Source organism: Plectropomus leopardus, chromosome 23, assembly GCF_008729295.1.
Source record: "Plectropomus leopardus isolate mb chromosome 23, YSFRI_Pleo_2.0, whole genome shotgun sequence".
NCBI classification, from domain to species: Eukaryota; Metazoa; Chordata; class Actinopteri; order Perciformes; family Serranidae; genus Plectropomus; species Plectropomus leopardus.
The window spans coordinates 10,288,909-10,314,955 of NC_056485.1; the positions used below are offsets into that span (position 1 = coordinate 10,288,909).

General features: G+C 38.9%; 1 protein-coding gene across 1 annotated transcript in view; it reads left to right on the forward strand.

Moving 5' to 3' along the window:
* Nucleotides 1-490: 490 nt before the first annotated feature.
* LOC121962033 (inactive ubiquitin carboxyl-terminal hydrolase 53-like) overlaps nucleotides 491-26,047 on the forward strand; it is a 34,125-nt gene continuing 8,568 nt past the window's right edge. Inside the window, exons 1-12 of the mRNA XM_042512215.1 lie at nucleotides 491-843; nucleotides 9,885-10,553; nucleotides 12,645-12,737; nucleotides 12,902-13,036; nucleotides 14,382-14,492; nucleotides 15,360-15,442; nucleotides 15,685-15,775; nucleotides 16,031-16,177; nucleotides 17,636-17,785; nucleotides 20,809-20,977; nucleotides 22,129-22,275; nucleotides 23,609-23,755. Of these exons, the coding sequence (XP_042368149.1) occupies nucleotides 10,410-10,553; nucleotides 12,645-12,737; nucleotides 12,902-13,036; nucleotides 14,382-14,492; nucleotides 15,360-15,442; nucleotides 15,685-15,775; nucleotides 16,031-16,177; nucleotides 17,636-17,785; nucleotides 20,809-20,977; nucleotides 22,129-22,275; nucleotides 23,609-23,755 (1,417 nt within the window). The 5' untranslated portion in view covers nucleotides 491-843; nucleotides 9,885-10,409. The remainder of the gene's footprint in view (nucleotides 844-9,884; nucleotides 10,554-12,644; nucleotides 12,738-12,901; nucleotides 13,037-14,381; nucleotides 14,493-15,359; nucleotides 15,443-15,684; nucleotides 15,776-16,030; nucleotides 16,178-17,635; nucleotides 17,786-20,808; nucleotides 20,978-22,128; nucleotides 22,276-23,608; nucleotides 23,756-26,047) is intronic.

The following is a 26,047-nucleotide window of genomic DNA, read 5'->3' on the forward strand; positions in this document are numbered from 1 at the left end:
TCACATTGTTGGGGTGTAACAAGGCAGGTAAATGTTTAACACCCCTACAAGCATGTTTATTCATTGCTCACCACACTGCTGCAGTGCATACTTGTTTTGCAAATGTATGCATGCAAATCTTCTACTTGTTCTGTATCCCTGGGTGCAGAAAACAACATATACTGACAATATCTACATGCATTTTGAATGGTTTTTCAGTTTTTAAAGCTTTTAAACAAATTCCAAAGTATGCATGTGATGCAATTTTGCAGTTTGGGAGTTGTAAATTACGCATTGTAGTGGGCTAACTGCAACCCCCTGCACCATAAAGCAACATTAACGAGCCTGCCAGTAGAGTTGGCGCTCTGCAAATGTTGGAGTGTGTCCGCGTCTGTGTGTGAGTGTGTGTGCGCTCTGTAGCTGTGGCAGTGGTGTACAGTAGCATGGCAGACTGCAGTAAATACACTGTTGAAGAGGCGGGGTTTGACATCTCAGCTCTGAAAACATCTCTAATCCAGTATTTCAGGTGCCGAAGTCGACCGAGCGACCATTGCTCACTACCGCTGCGCATCAGCGACCCGCAGCACGCCTCCCAAAAGCGGAATATATCGTCAAGTGGATTTTCCGAGAGAAAGAAACCACACTAAAGCAAGAGAGACTGAAGTTTCGGCGGCGTTAAGACAACACTTTGTTTTCTGCTTTGTGTTTTAGTTTTCAGCGTGCGGCTCTTGTGTCTTGAAGTACATTTTAACCAGCGACTCCTTCGGAGTCTCAGTCCCTCCCCCCGAAACTCAACCAAAATACTTCAACTCTTGCTCTAACCGGAGGATATTGCCACACTTCGGGTTATTTTTCCTCCTTCGGGTGAGTTGCTCTTTATTTGAGTTTGAAATTCTTCAAACTTTACTAGTTTATGTTTTGGCAGCGGTGCATGGGGCGGAAATGTAGCTCTACCTGGAGCTCAGGTAAGTAGGAAACCAGGTAGGCCTTGCAGTAGCTGCTTTTAGTCGGTCTTGTAGCTTTCGTTAGCACACTTCTTGTTAAATTAAAAAAACAAACATGGTGTGTCTATGTATAAAACACCAAAAGCCTTATTTTGTGATTTTGCAGCTCAGTTTGTCTCACTTGTTTACTTATTTTGGGTATTTTCTCTTAAAAGTCTGTCGCTTTGTTGTTGACAGCTAGCAATGTGTCGGTTTATCATTAACTATTTAAAATGTGCAGCTAGCGTCACGAAAATAAGGATTAAGTGGCTGCTCGTGTCGTATGTAGTTTTTCTTTCAACACAGCATTACCTACTTTTAGTCATATGTGTATTTGCTGGCATATAAATATGGTTTTAAGGTGATTTAATAACGTGACAGTGCCAGCTTTCCTCTCTTTTATGGTGTTTTGTCACCTCAGGATAAACAAGCACAGCCTAAGCGAAGTGCCAAGTCTCCTATGTTGATGTAGACTGAGAGGTTTCATATTGCGTAGTTTTTGCACACCCTCTTTTATATTTTAACCACACACAAGTCCACGTGAGCTCACCCAGGACTCATTTGCAGACCCTCATAGCCTAGTGTGTTTTCCCCTTATGATGTGGTTTCTCCCACTTTAATTCATTTTAGTGATTAGACCCCTGAGCAGCAGTCCCGTGAGCACAGTGGTGGTGATGAAGCAGTGAGATCACCAGCCCTGTAGATATCATGCACACTCATGCTTTATGTTGATGGTTGTGGAACATTTCCTTTAGGACCAAGATGGTGAACTAAATATGGAGGCATGCTGAAGAACCAGTTTTGACAGTCAGCCTTTAGTCACTTCTTTGTTTGCAAGCATGTTGAGCAAGAGTACTTGGAGTACTTTTATTAGGGATTGTTTGCTTCACTTACTATGCGTGGATCTGCTTCTGATAAAGATTGTGCCAGGTGATACACACTCAGGGGTTTGAGACTTTTAAAATGAGTGATTGTTCTTGGTCATCATCATCACCCTTGATATTTATTGGCAAGCTAGAGGGACATTAAGGAAGCAATTATAAAAGTGGAAAGGAGGATGTTATATTTCAATCAAATACTTTGCAGCATTGGATCCTGGAATATGTGCTTTTGTTCTCCCTTTTCCTCCGTAAGGAATAATGGGTGACTCAGCATGGCGTGGGTGACCTGTTCAGTTTCACAGGGTTGAACGCTGTGACCGTGTGCTGGAAAGTGGCAAGCCTTTGAGCAGGAAGCCCTTACAGGAAACGGCCAGTGCATTGTTGCCTGAAGGCTCAAACCATGTCTGCAGTCCATAGGGAATGTTACAGTCAAGTTTTATTGTTTTGTTTTGTTTTTTTGGGTTGTAGCATGCAGGGTCACATTTTATTGCTTCTTTTCGTACATGCAGTGGATACTGTGTATTTTCAGTCATTTGTGTGTTTGCCTCATCCCAACTCTTAATAAAATAAACAAACTGAAGGATTGTGGAAAGCCGATGCATTAAATCACAGAAAATTAGAACATTGTGTCGACAGTGGAGAGGAAATGTAGAGGAAAATGTTTATGTCCTGATGTCAGACACTTAGTTCACCACTTTATAAACAACTGCAGCTAAAGTGGAAGTCTGAGTGGGAGACTGTCATCTATGAGATTCTCTAGAAATGTGACTTTTTTTCCTGCATTTACCATATGAGTCAGACTTCTAAGAAGTTTGCATGACTGCATCTGAAATAGAGAGGTTATTTATTTCACCCAAGGCAAGCTCAAGACATGGAAAATGGCCACATTCTTATTGTCTCTGTGCACCACTAAATGATTTTAAATTCAGTGGGGATTAACACAACACTTAAGTGAAATTCAGATGTGTGCATCTGGCAATAGGAGTTTGAAACTGCAGTTTATAACCACAAATACAATGCAGTCTGTTACCTAGCTCAGCATTTTTTATTGTGTTCATTAGTAGCCTACTTCTTGCTTTTTCCCCTTGATTTCTGCACAACAAATCCCAGGTAATTTGCAGACGTGGCTGATGGCTTACAAATCATCTGTTAAAGCAACGGTTGCCCAAAGAATTTGTTCCTCTAGTAACAGCCTGGTTTTAAATACTGTGTAATTATGCTGTCAGTCAGCAGTTCAAGTTCATGTGTCTTTGGACAATTAAATTGTTGGTGTGAAAAACGTCAATTTTTCCCCCATTTTATGACTGTCATAGGACACAAACTCAACATAGTGCCAAAGTTATAAATCTGAAGGTAAAATTGAAGTATTAACACATTTCTTGTAAAGTACAAGATATGAGTGCACAAAGAAACACAAAAAATAGAGGAAAAAAGATGTATACTTCATTGACTCACTGTTGATGAATGACTCTCCTTACTGGGGATTACCTTAACAGCAAATTCAACTCCCATAGGAAGCAGAGTTGTGAAGTAACAAGAGGGAATGATCTCAGTTGTCATGCAGGTGAAAAATGCACCAGTTTGACGTAAAGATGTATTGATCTGCATTGAGAAAAAGGCAGAATGTACCTTAATTTATCTCATAGTATCTCAGAAGTTATGTAGAAGCTGAAAGTTGTACCATGCTGTGGGGCACATTGTGTTTTATCAGGGAAAAAGAGAATTCAAAATTAATTTAAAGGCAATGTATGACCGATGAGCAATTGTATGTGTTGTTGGTGTTTGACAGAACTGATGTAGAGAAAATGGTCTTTTATTCTTGTTTTACGTAGTGTTGTCATTGTTCCAACAACGGCCTCTCTACATGCATCAAATGCTTTGTCTCTCTTTGTGCTGGTCCCTCCACATGTGTCTATTTTTTACATCTTATAGACATTAAATTAGTGTGACTCAGTTTACCATGGATTGATTCATCAGCGGCGCTTTGCATTACCATGTGAAGGAGATCAATTGAATCATTCATAATGAGGCTATCCATCAACAGATAACTAATAGATAAATTATAGCATCCAACTCCCTGTGCCTTCACACCAGACGTGCCCACATCTAACCGATTCTCTCGGCTTGTCAAAGGTGCTGATGCACAACACGCTCTTTGGCTGATTGCTCCAAGGTGCTAGCCTTAGCATTTTCCCTATGACAAGAAGAAAGTCAATCCTGACTTTGCCTGACAAGTCTGAGCAAGCCTTTGTTTATAAGGAAGACTGGACTTCCTGTACTGCTGCTGCTGAGAGAAAAAGTGAAATTACTTCTATTGTTTGACTTCTTCTCTGATCTGTACAATATTTTTGGCAAGACTTCCACGATGCAGGAAGAGATATGCCTGTTTTGTTTTTACCAGTCTATAGTTGCAAATATATCTATCATCAGCACACTTCTCTTGACACCTTTTTAAAATAGTCCAGTTAGAAATGGCACACAGGTACATAAAGCAATGACATTAACAGCTCCTATCATTAAGGGTCATTAATTTTTTTATTAAGTTTCATTATACAATCATTCATTATTAATTTGGTCATTCAGTTATTAAGTTACATTAATAATAATAATATTTTCATGCTACTCAGCAGGTGTCTATTGTGTTGATTATTATTTTTATAATAATGGTTACTATTTTCTCAATTAGGCCGTATGTTATTTTGTCTATAAAATGTCAGAAAGTAGTGAAACATGTTAATCAGTGTTTCAGAGATATTCAGTTTATTGTCACAAAGTAGTAAAAAAAAATGTTAAAAAATAATGTGTAAGAAGCTGGAAGCTAATTTTGATTGAACAGATTAATCAGTTATTTAATTAATAAGAAAATTATTTAATAGTTAACCCCATCTTGATTTAATTATTGCAATTATTGCAAGTGAAATTCATGTGTTGCAGCCAGTGATTTTTTAAATATTAACCCCAGCATTTAGGTCATAATAAAGATAGGTTGAGTACATACTAAAAAATGCCAGCATAGACCAAACCAGCAAGCAACATTTTTTGAGACTTGCATTTTAAATAGCATATATAAAAACAAATGCCATATATAAAATAACTTCCTCCTCACCAACTATCTGTTAGGGGGAAATGCAGTCATTCTCACTGGATGACATCATGGACCAAAATATATCATTAGCAGCTGAAATTAAAGTGATAACATCACACAGAAAATTGTTACAAACAAGCACAAAGACTGCTTTCCATGATTTCATGTTTTATAAATGTTAGCATTACAAATTAGCTTTCCTCTGTAGTTGTCAAACAAATTGCAGGAAGACAGTTTTCAGCAGTATCAGCAATAACTGGAATATACAGTTTTTGTTTGATTCATGTTTTCATGCTAGTGTAGCCTGTTGCACTCGTTCTCTGGGGCTGCAGTGATAGAACTGAAGATGTTTCTGTGTATCGATACAGTAATTGTTTTATAGATTTAATAATAGATTATATTGGTACAAAGTACTCCACAGTGGTGTGGTTGTCTGGTTAATTTAGTTAAGGATACAATTCACGGCCCTATATAATGAAAATTAGTTTTGATATTTGAGGCTTGTCCTTCTCTCTGCTGATTCCAGTGGTGCTTTTTATATTTTAAGTGGTGTGCTTGGATTTTGTGTCTTGACCTCACTGAATATTACTGTTTTTGCTGCAGTCATGACCTCATTTCCCTGCAGGGATCAATAATTTCAGCTTGTCTCATATCAAATACACTGCTCTTTATCTGTGAATGTTGCATATGATTGAATCCGGCTTCTCTCATGCGGTCGAGCCCAGAGCTGAATTGGAAAAAAAAACATCTGTCATCTGGGTCATTTATCATCAAGGAATCACCAGTTTTCGCTTTACTGAAGTCAGATAAACCACCAGTGTTCAACAAAGAAATAACTATCAAAAAAATGTGAGGATCAACCCGAAATAGGAAATCAGCTTGAGGAGAATGGTTACATTCAACATTAAGATGTGAACCGGAAGGGTGTCAACAGCAGTCTTGGCTTACATTAGGTAATGACGTAAACCTGGCTTCTGGACAATATTGTGACCTGCCAGTTGAGTCATTTTCTCCACCTAGGTTTATAAACAAGGAGGCCAATCTATCACATGGCTGTTTTCGGTTGAAGTCAGTTATGAGGGATCCGTTCTCAATTTTGAGAATAGTTCTTTTATTAAAAAAAGCTCATAACACGGCTGCATATGAAATACATTTTTAATGTTCATGTCAGCATAGCCACCTGTTTAGACAATGTGCATCAATCTTTCCAACTCTACACGCTTTTATGTGCATGCCTGCTCACAGGTTAGGGGCAGTATGTGCCACTTTAACCTCTCTGGCTTGCAACTCAGCCAGTCCATGTCTAAAAATGTGCGCCTGTCCTGCAGTGCAAACACTACATGGTGCCAGTCACATGATGTTGTCAGATGAAAGGTGTCATGCTTAATCTGATAAGCCTGGAATGTTTTTCTAATTTCTTGTTGGGTGGGGAGACGGATGTGGCAGAAATGTTGGTTCTCCACAGTAAGGGCCTCATCGTTTCACAGAAGAAAATGAAATGACAGTGAATGTAATGTTTGTTAATAAGTGAGGGCTTGTTTAAAGGAAACGTAGCAGCTGAATGATACTTTTTGCCCTGAGGTACCAGAGCACAATCTTTGAAAAATGATGTCATTGAATTGTAGTCAGCAAGTGCCAATTCTGCTCAGAGTAAAAGATAGCTCAACATAAGTGAGGTTGGCAGCTTTCAAGCGGACCACCATAATGCAATAAAATCTGTAGGACCTGAAAGGCAGAGCCGTATTTCCTCTCGCTGTTGTCAGCAGTGTTACAATACAAAACATGCATTGACTTCATTCTCTGTGCCATTTAATGGACATTGAATAATGTGGACATGTGTATGTGTGGTATTGTTTGCTGGCAAATTGATTTGGAAGAGATGCTGCATGGTCACTTTGAATGTTTGTCTCAGATATGAAAATACACTAAATAAAAATGTGTTTACAACACTTTTGTTTTTGCTTCCATTTTTCTCAGTTAAAGATCAAAGATTTTTTTATGCACACAAGACTTATTCACCTCAAATATTGTTCAATTTTTAAAAAAAAAAAAAAAAGTCTTTGTGAGTAATTTCTCCTTTCTGTGCCATTTTATTTAGGGTAGAGTTAAAAAATAGATACAGCATAGTATCACTATATTTTGTGTACCAGTACAATACAATTAATTGCTCTTTCAGTCCACGAGATACATTTTACTGCATGCAAAATGGTTAAAATACAAAAACTTTATTTTAAAATTTTAATCTTGTTAGATAACATAGATAATGACTTCATTTGATGATTAAATTTACAGTTAAAAAGGTAAATAATCTCAATGTATGTTATTACAATATTCAGCAATATCACTAAATGTTTAAAATCACAAGAGTTTTGTATTGAACCTAATGTACCATGATAATATCATATTATGGGGCCTCTGGTGTTTTCCAACTCTAATGTTCATGTATGTGCCTGAATACAGCTTATATTTCAACATACAGATAGAACCAACATGCCAGGGCATGCTTTAGGTGGAGCGTATTGGTGGAGTTTTCCTCTCACACCTCCAGCTATGAACTAATCCGAAAAAAACAGTTCTTAAGCAACTGTGAGCTGATTGCTCTGGAATGGAATCCAGTTACTAAGTACAGAGGCCGAGATGTTATTAAGTTCAGTCATGAGTATGTAAATTCTACGTATAAATACTAAACTCCAGGTTGCACCGTTAACCTACTTTAAGGTTACATAGTTGCAACATCTTCATCCATTGAGGATTCCTGAAATGCCAGGGGTGAAAATGTTGTCCAGCTGGTTTTGGCTGAAACTTTTTGTGGTCCTGGAGACTGTCACAAGAGGGAAGTTTCATTGTGCAAAGTAGGGCAGTAGTTTTTGTCCTCACTCTGAATAACAAAATGTTTGAGGTTTATTCTTTGGGCTTATTTTTTTAGGTGTTGGGAACTAAAAGCATGAATCACCATGCATCATGCAAGGAACTATTACTCATTGTTGCTTTTTGTACTTTTTTGGTGTACATCTGCTTTTCCACAACTTCAGTTTTCCATAAAGGCACAGGAAAAGCTTTGCATGATTTAGCATGACGTGAAAGAGTATCCTATAAAAATCACAATAAACACATCAAAAATTACAGGCTGTTAATATACAGTATTTACCTCTTGGGGCATACACTATTGTAATAACCTAGACACAAATTCCACTACCTAACTCAGCACAAACATATTCATCCATCATACCTCTTAAAGTAGTCTTGTGTTAGGCGCTGCTTTCAAAGGTGCACACTGCACATCCACTGCAGGTTTTGTTGGTCTTACTCACTATGTTGTTGAAGCTGCATAGGTCGCAAGTTTCATAAATTGAACTGCATCTTCAGTGGTTTGTTATAATGTCCTCCACTGCTCATCTCGTGTTAAAAATAGGTCAGGCATTTTGTCGTTGAGTTTATGAAAGAATGACAATGCCCGGAAAGCTGACAAAATGGGACACAGAAGAAACTTGTGGCAGTGTTTTGTTGATGGAAATTTTTAAATCTTGCCACAAATTGCTGACCAACAGCTTCAGTGTGTGTTCTCATCTTGAGCCAGAATTGCAAACTTAAAGCACATGTAAGCATGGAGGTGTAAACCCATGCAATGCTATTTTACGAGGGACAAAGCTGTATAGTAAATCTTTGCGGAGGAAGATTTATCAGTGATGATTATAATACTTTTTTGAAGGTTTTCAATAAAAATGCTAGGAAAACACTTTACACTTTCTGGTTAAAATGTCTTGAACTCTGTTTCATACCTTCGTAAAATAACAATCTTTTAATATTCTAATTGTTGGTCAGCAAAATAAGCAATTTTAGAAAATTTAATCTTGGGTTATATATGACACATATTTTGATATAGTATACACTTGAGCTGGATGAAAAGTAGCAGATTCATAGATTATCATGTGTTGTTACTCTCTAGTCAAATGAATTTTGAGAGGTTGGAAAGACTGTAGTCAGCAGTTATCAATATTGAGAGATAGAGAAGACGTGCCAGTAGTGACAGTCGACTTTTATTGTCGTTAATGTTGGAGGTTGCCTCCTTTTTTCATTTTTTATATAATTCCTGTACACTTTCAAAATGAGTACGAGCTTATTTATAGTAAACATGCTAATACAAAGGCTGTTCAAGGTCAACATTATCTTTGTCCTTTTTAAATGTCTCTCGACTGTTGTCATTTGTTGTTTAGGAAATGTAAATAAATCTGTCTGAGTGTTAATATGCAACTTCATCTTGGGTAACTTCAGTTTGACACGCCTCCAGTGCAAAGGCTGTTTGTAAAAGTTAATATGTAAGCTTTGTTGACATGTCTAAAACATCCAGTTTAACATCTAACCTAGAATGAGCAGCGATATGAAGGCTGTAGTCTTAGATGCAGGGTGCAAAATGTTGTTCACTGGCCAAATGGCTAGTGAATGTTCAAATTGTAGCTGCCACACAATAGATGACCATTGTGTTTTTTGGCTGGTGAATGAGGCAAATCTAATGACCAGTCTAGCTACAATAATAGAATATCTGTTTTATGGCGGGTCATGATTTGAAATGCCAGAAGAAGATCTCTGTTCAATAGAAACGTTGCATAATTAAAAATTACTGGGAACTTTTAATACAGTGTGCTGATCTTTTGCTTGATTCTTTCCTTCGGTTGATTGTTTGATCGGATGTACGCGCCCTTGTTTTAATCATGGCAGGCTGCCATAAAAAATGAATATGAGGGAAGCCCTGCTTGATAATTGGACAAACTCTGTTACTGCAGAATCAGTCTGTTAAATGGTGACAAAATGTTGTCCTGTGAATGGAGCAAACATTTCAGAATTAAACATATAAGAAAACAATAGCGATCACATGCTAGAAGACACGGTATCTGATAATAAGCTCTAATTTCATCTAAAATCTCATTTAATCTCATTTTCTCTGTTTCTCTGACGCAGCCCGGCCCTGTTTGCTGTCCAGTCTCGATAAACCTCAATATGGATGGACCTCTGAGAGGGACAATAGACTGCAGCTAAAGATCTTCAACAGCATCACAACAATGTGGCAGAGTTTCTCTTAAAGGGGTCACTCATAAAGCTGTTTTGAAGCCATCAAGACTACAGGATGACTAAGGCTTTTTGCTCCGTAGTCAAAATACATCTAATCACAAGTATTAGACCGCAGATCATCAAAGGCTTACCAAAACAAAGACTTGGATTGTAATTTTGTGTGTTGACTTTATTTTTTTTTCTGTCTTTTTTTTTTCGACTTTTGAAAAAGTTGACAAAGCAAAAAGATTTTCTACATGACCTGCAGAAATGTACTAGAAGCCCATGTGTAGCAAGGCAGCTGCTGCAGCTTGTGGAATAACTTAGCCCGAGACTGTTGGGGAGTCACTCCGTCAGAGGCCGAGGATCCCAGCACCACTCTGCCCTGTCGCTGTCTGACTAACCCACCTGTCTAAAGGCAGACCCCACTATCCAATGGCATGGGTCAAGTTCTTCAGGAAGCCGGGGGGCAATCTGGGGAAATCGTACCAGCCGGGGAGCATGCTGTCTCTGGCCCCCACCAAAGGACTGCTGAACGAGCCGGGCCAGAACAGCTGCTTCCTCAACAGTGCTGTGCAGGTATGTCCTTTTTTTTTTGGTTGTTTTGGCTGCATTTATTTAAACATTTCTTTCAATTATTAATCTATCAAGTGTGTGCCTTTTGATAGAGTATGCAGTATTTAAAAGTGTGTCACGTGTGAACAGGAATCAAGGAAGCTTCTCGATCCTCCTGTGATGGTGCTAGAATTAGCTTTTTATCGATTAATGTCGACAAATAAGAATGTGTTGGCCTTTTTCGTTATGAACCATAATGTAAAAAGGGTTCTTGCTCATCCTTAAAAAGTCTTGAAATAGAGTGCAGAGATTTAAGATCATAAAATTTGATGTCAAGTTGCATGAGAAATATTTCTCAAAAGAATCCGCTTATTTAAATGTGGTTTGGTCTTCGGTTGTGACTCAGCCAAGCTTTTTTTTTTCTTGTATTGTTTCAATCTGTTATCCACGGGCCACTTACTCTTGGGAAGTTAAAAGGATCAAAAAAAGTACACAAAACATTAAAAATGATGCTAAGATTTAAGACTGTTGACCAGGGTGTTTCTGACAAGACACAGAGCCCTCTGTTGTTTCTGATATTTGCTAAAATCTGGATACTGAAAAGCGACTTTTTAATTTGACCTCGCTAGAGTTTCTGACTGTTAAAGTGTATGAAAGGTCACATATACTGTGACGTGTATGTGTCATAACAATTACATTTTTTTTTAAATAATGTGGAAAAATTTATTTTAACTTTTACTAGTGATCAACTTAAAAACGTGTGTTCTTTATTATGGTAACAGTACATAATACTTTCAGATTTCTTTTAAATAGTGTGAAAAACTTATTTTTTATGAGGAATCAACTTAAAAATGTGTAAATATTGTATTTGCATACTTAAGTTCTTTTAGTTAATAACCCACACGTTAATTTGCTCCAACTAAGTTTTCCACATTATCTAAAAGAAAGTAGAAGTCTTAATTACCATATTTATGAACACGTTACCCATAAAAATAAAGCTATTCCAACATTTTTTTTCATATTATTTAAAGGAATTTTTAAGTGTAAATATGCATAATTAACTATACTGTGAGTGCGAGAACAACTCAAAGAGCCTCATAGTATTACACAGTGTTATCAAAATTAAAAATTCTATCCAAAGTGTAATTAAAATTTGAATATATATATTTTTTAACAGTTTTATCACATCTAAAACATAACAGTGAGACAGAGTTAATTGTGTTTGCCAACAATGTTATTACTTTATGAAATGTTATTATGATTATTTTGTGGTGATACAAAACTATCCATATAAATATCGCAATTAATACTGTCAAGTTGATTTGAAACATAAAGCCAGTGTTTGATTCTTTCTTTATTAATTTCAAAAAGATACCATACATTATTTGCTAAGTAAAGTGAATAAGAATTGCTTAAAAACCCTCCTAACATGTATGTGTTTTGCTGTGGAAATAATATTAAAATCTATCTGTTAAAGTCTTGAAAGGCATTGAATGTGATATCCAAAAAATTTGCAGCAACCCTATATGGTCCTGGTTCTAATTTGATCTGTTCTTTTCATAAATTCATAAATTCAAGCATAATATTTATATTGGATAACAGATTATTTTAATATGCTTTTTACTTAAAAAATACTTTAATTTTGGTGCGTGCTCGTTTATTTATCCACTAGTTGCAGTCTTCCTCCACCATGTTCCACCCTCTTACAAAAGACCATCACTTGTTTGGAAATATCAAAGCTTAGTCACTGCCTAAATTTGTCAGAGCTTCCCAGCAACTTCTAAACCTACTTGGTGGTTGCTTTTGACTAGCTGGTGAGTTAGTGCATTATTGCAGTCAGCCCTTAAGTGAGGTCACTCTCAGAGACTGTGACTCAGAGGGTGAGGCAACCGATGAGCTGGTTGAAGATGATCACTACCTGCGGCTTTGTTTCTATGAGGGAGATGTTCCTCTCTCCCACTCCTCATCCTCATGACCTTGAGACCCTGTCCCTAATGTAAAATTGTCATATGTAACAAAGGGCCCAAGGTTGTCAAGATTTTGTACATATGATAGTTCCTACCTGTTGTCATGATGAGTGTAAAAAAAAGGTAACCTCCCCTCTCCCTTGTATAGGTACTATGGCAGCTGGACATCTTCAGACGCAGTTTGAGGCAGCTACCTGGACACTTCTGTCTGGGGGAATCCTGCATCTTTTGTGCATTAAAGGTAAAATACAATCAGTTGAAGTTCCTGTATGTCATTATGAATGTGCCAACTCTGTGGGTCACATATCCAGACTATGTATCGAGCAGTGAGGGTGACAGAGTTGCTTTTAATAAACAAAATGTCCCACAGTCCATGTGCTAACAAGTTCTTGCTCTCCTCTTCAGGGCATTTTCTCCCAGTTCCAGCACAGTCGAGAGCGCGCCCTGCCCTCTGACAACCTGCGTCACGCCTTGGCAGAGACCTTTAAGGACGAGCAGCGCTTCCAGCTGGGCTTCATGGATGATGCCGCAGAGTGCTTTGTAAGTTCCTGTGGCAACGCGGCTGTCCTGAGCGAGGGAGACTCGCGTACGGAGAGGGATGTGTGTATGCTTGTGTGTTACCCTGACACACAGTTCGGGTAATGCACTGCAACAAACTGTTTGGCGAGGTCACTGAAAGAGCTTCTGTCCCTCCCTTCCCCTCCCATCAACCCCTGCCACATAGCCGCTAAATATCATCATGACAGGTTATATAAGCGCCAGAGTTGTGTTTGGACCTCTCTGTTTTGTACTACCATATTATGTCGCATCATTTCTGTGGCTTTTTTTGAAGTCGACTTTATGTGTCCTTGAGCCTTTTTTTACACATCATTTTCAGTTTTTCTTTGCTCTTTTTGGCACAGAAATGTATTGTTAAGCCAGAACTTGTTCCATAACGGGAGTGTAGTTTTCAAGTAATTTTGTTTCAGGTTTATTTCGACTTCAACCATCTAATATAAAACAAATTCTGCTGCATTTTTTATTCTTCATTTTTGTTTTCTCTTTTCCATCAGGCTTAATTAGTTTCTTCTTAAGCTTTTGATCACTTCTCCTTGATAACTGTTTACCCAAACAGCACAGATGTATCCTGATTTTATCCTTCAATCATTGTTTTTCCGCTTAGGAAGTCCAATTATGCAGCAATGGATAAACAAGTGAGAGAACCTAGTGGCTCTGAAACAAAAGTGAAGAGGACTGTTCTATGGGTGAACACTGGGTTTTTAAAGTGTGGACATTAAGTTACTTTGCGTCTTAAAAAAGGGTTTACTCATATCAAAATGAGTCAGAAATAAGTCAGATGCAGAGAAAGAAAATCACGTCATACAAAAACTCAACAGCAACTTTTTTTTCATCGGAGACTGAACCTCACGCGGCAAAGTTGCTATCTTTTATAGACAATCTTAATTCTTAATCCCACAGATCTTTGCCCTTGAGAATTCACCATGTAACGTATTGGCAGCAGCACGCCGGTGCAGAATTTATTTGAGGACTTAGTCAGTGTCAGATTAAGAGGCTGTGAAGTTGTGCTTGTAACCTTTGAAGGCCTACCTTTGCAGTCTTAATATTTTATAAACTCACAGGCACTCCATAGAAACAGGTGGAAACTATACTGGAGCATAGCTCGCTCTTTAAATGTGTTCCTTCTGCTGTCAGGTTTACGACATGACTCCTAAAATTGAACTCATGATATGTAACGGTGTGTCCCACTGCACTGCAGTTTTGCTCTGGGAAATACCTGTATTGTAGTTAAAAAACAGCCCTTGGTGCTTGTAAAGAGGTGGCTTTACAATAGCAGTGTTGGAAATATTTTGTCCCTTTTTCTGATGGATGTGTTGTTGTGTCACAGGAGAACATACTGGACAGGATCCACCTGCACATTGTGCCTGAGGAGACAGATGCCTGCACTTCAAAGTCTTGCATCACGCATCAGAAGTTTGCTATGTCACTTTATGAACAGGTCAGTAAGAGGTTAGAAAACATCAGAAATGTTATGGTGATTAAAAAACAAGTGAGTGTTAAAATAAGTTAATTAAGGCTGTCTGAAGAGGAGATGTTAATTCTGTTTATTTATATTTTTTGCTGTTGACGTTTTAGTTTGTTTGTCTGCACAGCCTTTTTACAATAATGTGTGGACAAGCGAAACACACTAGCTAGTGTTAGGATTAAGCGGCACACACACACACAGACAGGTGCATGAATCACTGTCTGAGACGGTAGAAATCCAATCCGTCATGTTTTGATACTGGGTTGCCCCAGTGGAATACAGAGGGTGTTTCTGGTCAGATTCCACAGTGCAGCAGCAGCAGATAAATCACAGATGGTGTACACATAAATTCCGGCACAACACACAACAACACCCTCCCCTGTGGCTTCCAAAGCCCATCGATGACTCTGCCCCATCCCAAACCAGTACTATCTCGGAATCAAACAGATAATACGCCTTTGGACTAAATCCCTTCGGGGCACAGTCAGTGGATTTGGTTCCACCCCGACTTCAGGGCACCCAATCCGAGAAATATTATCAGGATTGAGGATTGCCTTCATCTAAGGTAGATTGATCACTTCATGTATTAAATTGAAAGCTTGATAATTTAGATCAGCAAGACAAGTCATGATGTCTTGCCGCAGTTTATACAAATTAAGGAGGTGTTTTTGTTGTTTTGTTTATTCTTACTGTGAGTATTTCTGTTGTCACTCTTTTGGAAGATGACATGCTGACTTGATAATTAGTCCTTGACAGTGGATATGCATGCTGAAATCACACCTGTGTATCTTTTCTTTGTACTTATCATCCCCTTGGTCTCCAACTCTCTCCACTCTGCAGTCTGTGTGCCATAGCTGTGGGGCATCCTCCGACCCACTGCCGTTTACAGAGCTGGTGCATTATGTCTCCATCACTGCACTCTGGTAAGGCACAGGCAATATGAAACTTTCTTTACTTCCCCCTGTTGTCCTCTGTCTGGCTCTGCTCTGTTTTCGCTTTTCATGTCTCCCCTCATTTGTCACAAGGCCATAACTTAACTTTTTAGCTGACATTTCACACACAACTTTCTCCACAAACCGTAATCTTTATTTGTCTCTGTCGCCCTTCCTCTCACTCACTGGCTCTTTCCCATGCTTCTGCTGACAATGCGTCTCATCTTTCTCAGTCAACAGACGCATCAGCATCAGCGCAGAGACGAGTCTTTTGGGGAGGTGTTACAAGCAGCGAGTAAGATAGGAGACCTTCGCAACTGTCCAGTAAGTGGACTATGCAGAGTGTTTTATTAAGCACATTGTTCCTTGAAAGACCAATGTGTAACAAATGCACCAGAGGCCTTTCATCAGCAATATAGATGTTAGTTGTCTCCATTATTTGTTGAATAAAGTTTCTTTGGGAGTGTAGTGACTCTCAAATATTTTGCCTTTGATGTTGACATTTTACTTTGTAATCAAGTGAAATTGCTTTTGGGTAAAACTGTAGTCTTTGTCCATGTCTTGGTCCTGCTTCTTCAGAGCAACTGTGGCCAGAGGATTGGGATCAGACGGGTCCTCATGAACTCTCCAGAGATTGTTACCATAGGCTTTGTCTGGGACTCTGAAAAGTCAGACCTCACAGAGGATGTTATTCGCTCACTGGGGCCTCATCTCAGTCTTTCTGAGGTAAGTGTATTTTTAACCAACAGTTAAGGCACATTTTATTCTTTAGTAGTTTGTGGAATTACAGCATGAAAATTGTCATACAGAATTTCATTGACATTTTCAATTAATTATCCAACAGAATATAAAATAACTCTCCAGACATGGTTCAGTTTGTCAGTATATTTTGGGAATCTGCTCATTCACACAGCTGTTAATTTTTTTTCTTTTTTTTCTGTTTTGGAGTCAGTTTATTGAGGTGCAATCGAACATATGTAGGAAATAAAGTGGGGATTTATTTCTCTGTAAGTTGGGCCGTTGCATAAGCAGTCAACGCCCAATGCCCAGTTGGCCAGCACCACTGATCAAAAAGCCCCTGCTGGCCTTGGTCAGCTTGTCAGAAAGCCCCTCCCCTTGTTTCTGTGTTTTCCTGAGCGTGTGTGTGCATGCCTGTCTCAGGGAACATGTGGGCTGAATAGACGTCACTGAGGCGAGGGGGGAAAAACGTGTTCAAGACTGCTTTTGTTGCAGAGTTTATTTTCACACATTCTTGATCATAAGTATGCGCAAACGTAGGCAACTGGAACTGGAACTTTTTCTGTCCGTAAAATCTTCACACACATGAATGTGGTTGTCTGCAGTGTTCACATGGAATGTGTATGTAGAAATTTGGCACACAACTTATTAAGTATTCCTCAGTCGCCTGGGCACATGAGTACACTGTGTTGGATGAGCTTCATAAGCAAATAAATCAATCGGTGTAGTTCAGATTCGCACAATACTCATACACTCCTCACATTACGTAACTTCTACACTTAAGTTGCAAACCGTTAGACAACTCCATCTTGCCCGTTTCAGAGGCATACCAACAGAAGACTCTGTCAGACCCCCTCCCACTAGTTTGCCACAAAGGACTTAATTCATTAAGGAGTGTTTCATGTGACTTATTGAGTGTTCAAGGGAGCCCTCCACCCCCATCGTTTGCTTTGAAATCTATTGTTTGAGAGAGTGAGAGGAGACAGAACTGGCAGTGCATGAAACGTTGGAGGAAGAAACAAGTGACTGTTGCACCAACACTTCCTCCATATGTCTTCTTAATTCTGTAAGCTTTTTACTTTATTTACATCTTTTATGAAAGAAATACAACTGAAAAATACCACTGTCTATCAGTATTTCAGCCATTAATAAAAATACTGTCAGAATTCATCTAGATATCAAGTGCCATGAAGGTGCTGATTTAAACCAGCCCTCATTCGTACTGATTGTCAAATCAATGTCGGTTCATTCCCTCAGACTTTAATCTATAAACAGATGGAGTAACTGATTCCACTAGCTATCAACATCACTCACTTGCCTGCCCACTTACTGAGTGTTGATGCCGATGAGTAATTGGTGTATATATTTATATATATTTGTGTGTGTGTGTGTGTGTGTGTGTGTGTGTGTGCGTGTGTGTGTGTGTGTGTGTGTGTGTGGACCCAGCTCTTCTACAGGGTGACAGATGAGCATGCCAAAAAGGGAGAGCTGCTGCTCGTGGGGATGATCTGCTACTCCAGCTACCATTACTGTGCCTTCACCTTCCACACCAAGTCCTCCAAATGGGTCTTCTTTGATGATGCTACAGTGAAAGAAGTGAGACAGTGCGCCCTAGTGCTTTTTTCGTGATTAACTGTGTCAGATATCAAGGGAACATACCAAACATTCAGTGGTTAAAGTTTCTTTAAATATAGAGCTCTGTTGCTTTTCTTTGTTTTTTATCTATACAAATGTTTTGGTTTTTTAAAAAAAAAACAAACGGACAGACTGTGTGTCAGACAATACAATCTGAAGGCATCATTTTGTGCTTTGGGAATATGTGATGTTGAATTTTAACATTTTCTGACATTTCACAGACTTGAAAAATAATTTGTTAATTGTAAAAAGAATATGTATACACAGCAGCACGATGATTATAAACAAGTAAAGCTCATTACAACACACAAATGTTATCCAACAAGCTTTATCTGATTTCTTCTCTTGCATCTTGCAAAAAAGGCTAACTTTTGTGAAAAAGTTTCTAATATATACTTGTTTTTCTCAGAATTTATTCATAGTTTAGTTTTCACGGGCCATTAGCGTACAGATGGGCCACAGTTTAAAAATGTGGAAATCTCCATGCATGAAAATGTGCTGTTCTGAGTTGATAAAATGTAGTCTTTTATATTCAGCAGCAAACAGTAGCAGTTTTCAGCTTTCTATCTGCCATCACCAAGTCTTTTTATCGCCCAATAAAGGCCACATCGATTGCCCTTCATGAGCCTCTGGGTTGATGAGCCTTTATGGCACTGAAGAGTCAGCTAACCCCCCCCCCCCCTATCTTTACTGCAGTTCCCCAACTCTGTCATCACAAAGTACTGCAGTAGTGAAGTGGAGCTTAACAAGTAAAGATTATTTTACAGATCCCTTCATTGGTTAAAGTTGAAGGGTCCCTGAGAAAGCTGAGTTGCAAGGTGCAGGTGAGCATACACACCTACACCTTGCAATCTGTATGTGAGAAAAAGGTTTTATTTGTGTCTCTGTTCTGTTGATAATGGCTGTGTGTGTATATAGTATAAAGGCTGTAAATCCTTTCATCCATTCCCCTCCTCTTTTTGATAAATATTGGCTTTATTTTCATGGCGTGCACATGGTTGAGCATGCCTTTTGTTTCACATCCTCACAATTTTCTCGGGGACTGTGGTGCAGCGGCTGGCTGGCTCTGCGTCAATCCATCAGCAGCTTGTGCTGTGTGTGCAGCCCCCCTCCGACTGAGATGGAGGAGCTACAGTGCTTAGTGCCTGCCAAGTCCATACCTAGGTCGAAACTTGCCAGTATTTCTGTGACTCCCCAAGTCCCAGCCGCTAAATGACTGCTGTAGCCTGATCGCTGCTTTTCCAGTACATAAAGCATTATTTGTTTAATGAGAATGATAAAATGCAGATGAAATACAGTTACTTGCTCATAGTAGCAAGATGGTGAGTTACAGTACTAGAGTCTATACTATGTCCATTCAGGACTCTCCATTCTGGCAGTGGCCTTGTTTAATTTTTTTTAAATCAGCCATTCAAGTCTAGTAAATGGTTTCTTTATGATGTTGCACTGTAAAATCTTGAAATAATTGGGAACTTTTTTGAAAGAAAAAGTTAAGCAAATCAGAACAGATTAATCGACAACACTTATATTGTGTTTTCCTGGCTGGGATGCTCAGAGCAGAGGACCTGCTGTCTGCTAGCTAGCTGTGACTGCACCCTGGCCAACATGGCGAAGCACAAACTCTGCTACTGTTTGCCATAAAACCAAGATTTTGCAGCATTGCTGAAATGGGTACAGGGCAGCGCATTCAAGGCTCAGTATATTTTATGCAAAAAGTTTTTCAGCCTTGATGGGAAATACACAAAACTGCCAAGAAAACCCTCTAACACATGCCAGGTGTTTCCAAGTTCTGCTGTACCCGCGTCTACGCCATGCCTGGATGAATGGAAAAAGTCATATTTTATGTTAAAATAGATATTCGGACAAAATTGTCCCAAACTCTGAGTAACTGATGTCGATTTATTTTGTACAATTTTGTTATTGTAAAAGCTGCCTTTAATTTCAGTCCTACTAGGCATTAACAAATTCTAAAAAAAGTATTAAATCTAACTTGCCTTAAGATGTAGAAACCATGTTGGACGTTGTGTCGTGGCTACACATTTAGTTTATGCAACCAATACAGCATTTAGACAAGAAGGTGCAAAGATCATTACAGCCTCATGGTACCCTTAGAGTGGTTGCTGATTTTTAGTCTGATTTTGACAAAGTACAGCACATGACAGGAGTAAGAGACTGCTGAGCATTCACAACCACAGCCCATTTCTTTGTCGTTTTTTTTTTTGTATTTTATATCTACCTCTGCAACATTCCTTTGTTTGTGTTGTCTTTGTTTTGCTTTGCATTCATTCTTCTTTACCTCATCTCTCCTCCTCCTACTTTCTCCTCTCCCTCCCTCTTCCACCGTCATTTGCTTAATTAAGGAGCACACAAGCATCTGTTAGCCTGCAGCCTGCCTTTGTGGTGCCTCTGTGGCGAGACACGCACCTTACACGGCTTAGCTAATGTGATTGTGCGATTTGGCCTGAGCGTGATATATTCACTCACAAATTAGACTATGCGCAATAAAGGTGAGGTTTTGTTTTGAGGTTTGACAGCTAATTTTATTAAAAAGCTGTCAGAGGATTTTCTGTCAGGCTAAGATTGACTTGGGTTGTGGCATTTTGGTGATGCCACTAAAGTGGTGCTCTGTTTGTAATAAGTTAAAATGCCTTCTGTCAGATCAGTTACACAACAAAACTTTTCTGATACCCCTTTGTCAAATGAAAACAGATGAGGTCGCAAGAAAGCAAATTATCCGGTTATGTGCACAATCTGTCTGCTTTTCCAAATTGAATTATTTCATGGTTGCTTTGTTTCCCATTAGGGGAATCTGACATTTTAAATCCTCTTTAATACATTTAAATTGATTGATTGACATATTTTCACACAAAAGAAAGTCTTATTTTGTTTGTTTCACTGTGTATTATCATGTAAATATGCAGAAATCCTGCAAAGACTGCAAGCACATGTGCATTGACCACCTTTCCTCTTGTTCTTTGCTATAGATCGGCTCTAGATGGAAAGATGTGGTCAGCAAATGTATCAAAGGTCACTTCCAACCTCTCCTCCTCTTTTACTCCAACCCTGACGGGAGTGCAATCACCGCAGACGATGCCTCAAGACAAAAAAGCAGCCAGTCTCATTACAAGACCCCTGTCAATGGAGAAGTGCAAGGTATGGCCTGTCCAAGGGGGGCTGTTTAAAAATAAGTCTGGTTCTGTATTTTCTTCATCAGCGATTTTGACTGTACTAACTTTTACTGTAAAAAGTGGCCTCAAAGAATGGGTCACAGGTCATCATGATGGTTTTTAAAAGTCCTCAACATAAATTATGTCACTGTGGAGGCTCTGTGGAAACATAGGTATTTTATATTGCTAAGATATAGTGTCCTTTTACGGAAATGACAACATCTAATTCCTTTGCGATGCATTTATCTTGGTTGTTAGTCCTGTTGAGTGTGTTTTCACTATTCATAATACCATCCCAAGTCCCCTGTTTAATTATAGTGCCCATTAATTTGAGGTAGAGGCGTGCAGCTATGGCTTATTCAGTATTTATAGTTCTCAGAATAATGCAGGATGTGGAGGTAATAAAAGGAAAGCCCATTTCCCTCCGTACACCCAGCTGGAGTTAAGTGTTTGATGAACAAATGCAATCTTACGAGTAGGTGGAAATTTGAAAAGACATGATGTTTTTATGCAAAGTAAAATTCTTGCAATGCTGTTGGTATACTGAAGTAGTGCTTTTACTCCCTCAGCACACATTTAATTAACCGCAAAATAAAAAAAAAGTCCCTTTTGTTTGCAGGTCGCTGTAAATGGAAATCAAATTCAGAGAAACATCAGCAAAAACTCTTAACCGGACGTGTAAAATCCCACATCATATTAGTTGCATTTGCAGGGTAGTAATGAAAATTTGTTGATGACAACAGCTGAACATCTCTGCTGTTTGGATTATATATCCCTGGATTTGTTTGGTTGGGGAGGTTTTTATCCCCTTTAAAGATCCTCCTCCAACTCTCCATGCTGGCCGTGCCCCAGGTGCAAGCTGTGGCAGCCGCTCACCGCCCATCAGAGCTGACAGGGCGCTGGACCAAACTGGATGATCCTGCAAAAACCGAGGAGAACATTATGTGGATTTTGTAATTTAAATTCTGTTTCTTAGTTTCAGGTGCAGTTGATGTATTTGTTGATATCAAATTTATGTTTTATTGTTAAATTTAAGTTAAAAAATGTGTTGTGTTTTTGTTGGAAAAAGACAGTCATGCACATATGGCCTTAGATTAATGTTTACATTTTTTGTTTTCTTTATGTCTTCCTCCACAGGCATTGAGTCTCCAGTTGTAGCCCACAAGAAGCTGGACCTCACCAGGGAGAATCTGAATGCTCTGCTGGGCCAAGGTTCTTTGAAACAGAAGACCTCTTCCACCTTCAGCAGGACCAGTAATCAGACCAATGGAGGACGGGGACCAGGTAAGAGGGAAATATGGAACGACTGAATATGGCCAGAATGCAAAGAGAGAGAGAGATTCCTAACCCAAGATGTGGAAAAACGTGCTGCACATAATTTATTCAAGTGTTTTTTTTTCTATTTTTTCCCCCAACATTACAAAACTTGGTTTAAATACACAATATGTGCTTGTGAAATTACTGCAGCTCAAGAGAGAAAAACATACCAGAGAGACATTAGCCAAATTGTACGGTGGTTAGACTTTTTAGCCTTGAAAGACTGCTTCATTTGTAAATATTTTTGTCTGCAGAGAGTGGCAACAAGCACAGATCTGGCATAGCAAGCAGTGGAAGAGATAATTAAATGTCTTCGCTGTAAAACTAAATCTGGCCGTGTTCGTAATACAGGAGGGGATTAGGGACCCTCATTGAGGGGAGAGGTCACAAAGAGCTGACAATTCTGCACATACTTAAGTGCAAGTGGGGAGAGGAGTGTAAATTGAGAAAAGGAGATTTGTGAAGATGAGTAATTGACCTTAGTGGAAAGACAATGAAACAAAAGGTTGTGGGAGCAGATCAGACTGGTGAAATTGCATCTCTTTTTATTTTATGGCATGTTCCATGTTTAGTATGTAGCTGTATGAAATTGTGATGGTCCTTGAGTTTTGTGTGTCACTCTTTGTCTGCACTTGAAAGCTCATTGCTTAAGATTTGGTGAAGAGAAGGAAGAAAAATGCTAGTCAAAGCTTTAAGAAGCATCACAGTCAAATTATTAAGTTCTGATTAATCAGCTTGTGAACTTTACACTTCTTTTTTGGTGCTGAAGAGAATATGGAATACCAAACAGTCTCTAAAAATACCTGGTGTTTTTTGAAACATCTTGTTCTCTTCACAGAGATTGCTGTTGAAATCTCTGACAGCTAACAGAACCACAGTATGATCATGTTTTCCAGTGCCATGACTAATCATTGCCTTTCAAAGTGAAAATCTGCCAGAGACAGAGCAGGGAAGCTTCTGCATGGACATGTTTCCACCCTGCTGCCTTTCCCCTCATGTGGCAGAAAATATACCGTATCCATCAGCACAATGATGTGCTGTAAAGTTTGCCTCTGTCTGCTCTGCAACTGCTCAGTGCCTCAGGGGTGCTGGCACTGAAAGATAGAAAACAGTGACATGGAGAAGGATGTAGTGACAATAGATACCTATACATACACTGAGATAGAAATAATTTTAATAGTGTCTGCAGTGGTAGTGGAAATCCCCACCTGATTCAGCAGAGGTACAACTGAGATTGAAAAAATATATATATTCAGCATTAATTACATAGTTATGCTTGACATCTCTTTTATTTTTAAAGTGAAAATTGGCAACAACGATCCCAAAAGTCGCCTCAGGGAGATTTCTCGAGAAGTTGCCCAGAGAGCAGGAGAGGTGCGTGGGATGCATCCATCCAGAAGAGAGCCCGATAGGAGCGGTCAACGGAGGCCAGAATCCCGCTACAGAGGTTGGTTGCAGTGTGTGGACGTATAGATGGGGACTGCACATGCAATGCAACATATAACAAACATACACATGAGAATTGTCAGGCTCTAAGATACAAAAGGCTAGCCCTCCACTTCCCTCCAGCCCTTATGTAACCGTCGGTTCGGGAGCAATGTGTCAGAAAGGGGATTAAGCGCTGACGTCTGTTGGAGCCTGCCTTCATCCTGCTCTCTCATATTCAGAGCTATTGGTTTCCCTCACTGTGGTCCCCATGGACATTTACAAACACATACTGTAACCCTGATCCAACAAAATAGTGATAAATACTGTATGATATAATTAGAGGGTGAATTTAACTAAAAAAAAATCACATTCCTGGTACTGTCTGTACCAGGAATGTGATTTTTGGAACTATATGTACCTGTTGCCTCACAAATTGAGTGTGCGTTAGTTCTCATCAGTACACTGATCGGTCTGCTCCTTTTAAGACTCTTTGTACATAACTGCTTTTAACTATCAGTTTAGAGATTATGAAGCACAATTCTAACACACTCCCAAATCGACTATATGAACAGCAGTAGCCTGCGTTAGCAGCGAGCTCACGTCCTGCTATGATTGAATGCAGTAAGCTAAAGGAGGCTAGTGTCGTCACCATGATGAATGGAGAGGCTGGAGGTGACACTACAGTTAATGTAAGTAGTATACATTTACAGCAGTGGGGCTCATACCCAGGCTGGGACTCTGCTAAAAAGTCTTCTCCAGAAAAAAAAATCACTCAAGAAAAGCTTAAGCCACTTTGCTGCTCAGTTCATATCAAACTGTGAGATAACTCCAAGGTATTAATAAATGATTTCTGGCTGTATTGATTTAGGCATGTTACCATTCTTCCAAAATGATCCACAGTCTTGTGTACTGTTGACAGCGCTGCAGAAACTCTTTGAAACACACCGGTATCCTATATACTGGCGAAAAATGTAGAGAGTGATGTTTGAAGTGATTTAACTCTGGCACACAGTCAGCAGAATCCGAAGCAATAGGGACTGTATCTCTTGCAGGCTTTCCAAGGACTGACAGTTATATGTAGTGTTAGATTCACTTTTTGTGCACTCAAACACGATGTTAGAGCAGATGAGATTTTCCTGGTTATTTAGATGACTCCAACACAAAGCATGCAGCCTCTGATTCAAGCTTTAAGTTCTGAAATAAGGACTAGTACACTAAAACTAAAATGTCACATTTTCCACACATTTTGAAATTATCTTTTTGATTTCATTTAAAAGATTAAATCAAAACTCGTGGCCAATGTAGTGCTGCTCAAAAAATGTCACCGCTGTGTCATAAAATAAATGTGTGTGTGTGTGTGTGTGTGTGTGTGTGTGTGTGTGTGTGTGTGTGTGTGTATGTATGTATGTATAGCTCAACACGAGTGAACTAGTTTCCAGGAAGGATGTCTGGCCGTATATTTTGAAAGTGGCTATTATTGCTGGAAGTGTCCTTGGAATAGCAGACACACATCCGTTACACACTATCATGTGAAGATGTGTCACATATGTATTTGAAAAACATGCTCATATATGCATGTGCACACAAAATTACACCCAAAGTGCTCCTTTTATCGTGTGTAGCTGCATGAATGTTTGTAAATAAGCTGGCCCCCGTCCGTGTACACACCACGGCTAGAAATCGACCGCTGTCTGCTGTAATTCACACCTCCCCGTCATCTGCACACATAAATGTCAGCAGCCCTGTTGTCGTCATGCTCTTCCCTCACTTTCTGCCCACCCTGCACATTGGCACAGTTTTGTGTCTTGGTGTCAAGGTGTCAATGAAAGTAAATTTTTTGGTCTTGAGAAAATTATTCATGACATCAGGTGCAGTTTAAAATTTTTGACAATCTACAGGGTTGCTGCAGATCCTCAAAGAGTCTTAAAATGAGTTAATTCATTTATCTTAAAATAAGGCCTTGTTTAGCATTAAGATGTCTAAAATCAATCTTTCAAAAGTCTTAAAAATAATTCGACATCAGGGATAGGATTTTTTTTAATTGAAAAGGATTGGTTTTTTTCAAAATCCCAAAATAATGGATTTAAAAAAACCAATAATTTACCAAATGCGTCGTGCATTAAAATCAAAGAAGATTTATGTTTTAAGTTTACAATAAATAGAAAAATAAAATATATTCCAATTTTTCTTAAGTAATTGATGTACATGTTTTTTCCTTCAATAATGGCTACTGTAAAATTACTCTTAAATTTCAATTAAAGTGGCATTAAAACAGTTTTAAAAAGTCTTAAATTCCACTTGTCTTAAAATT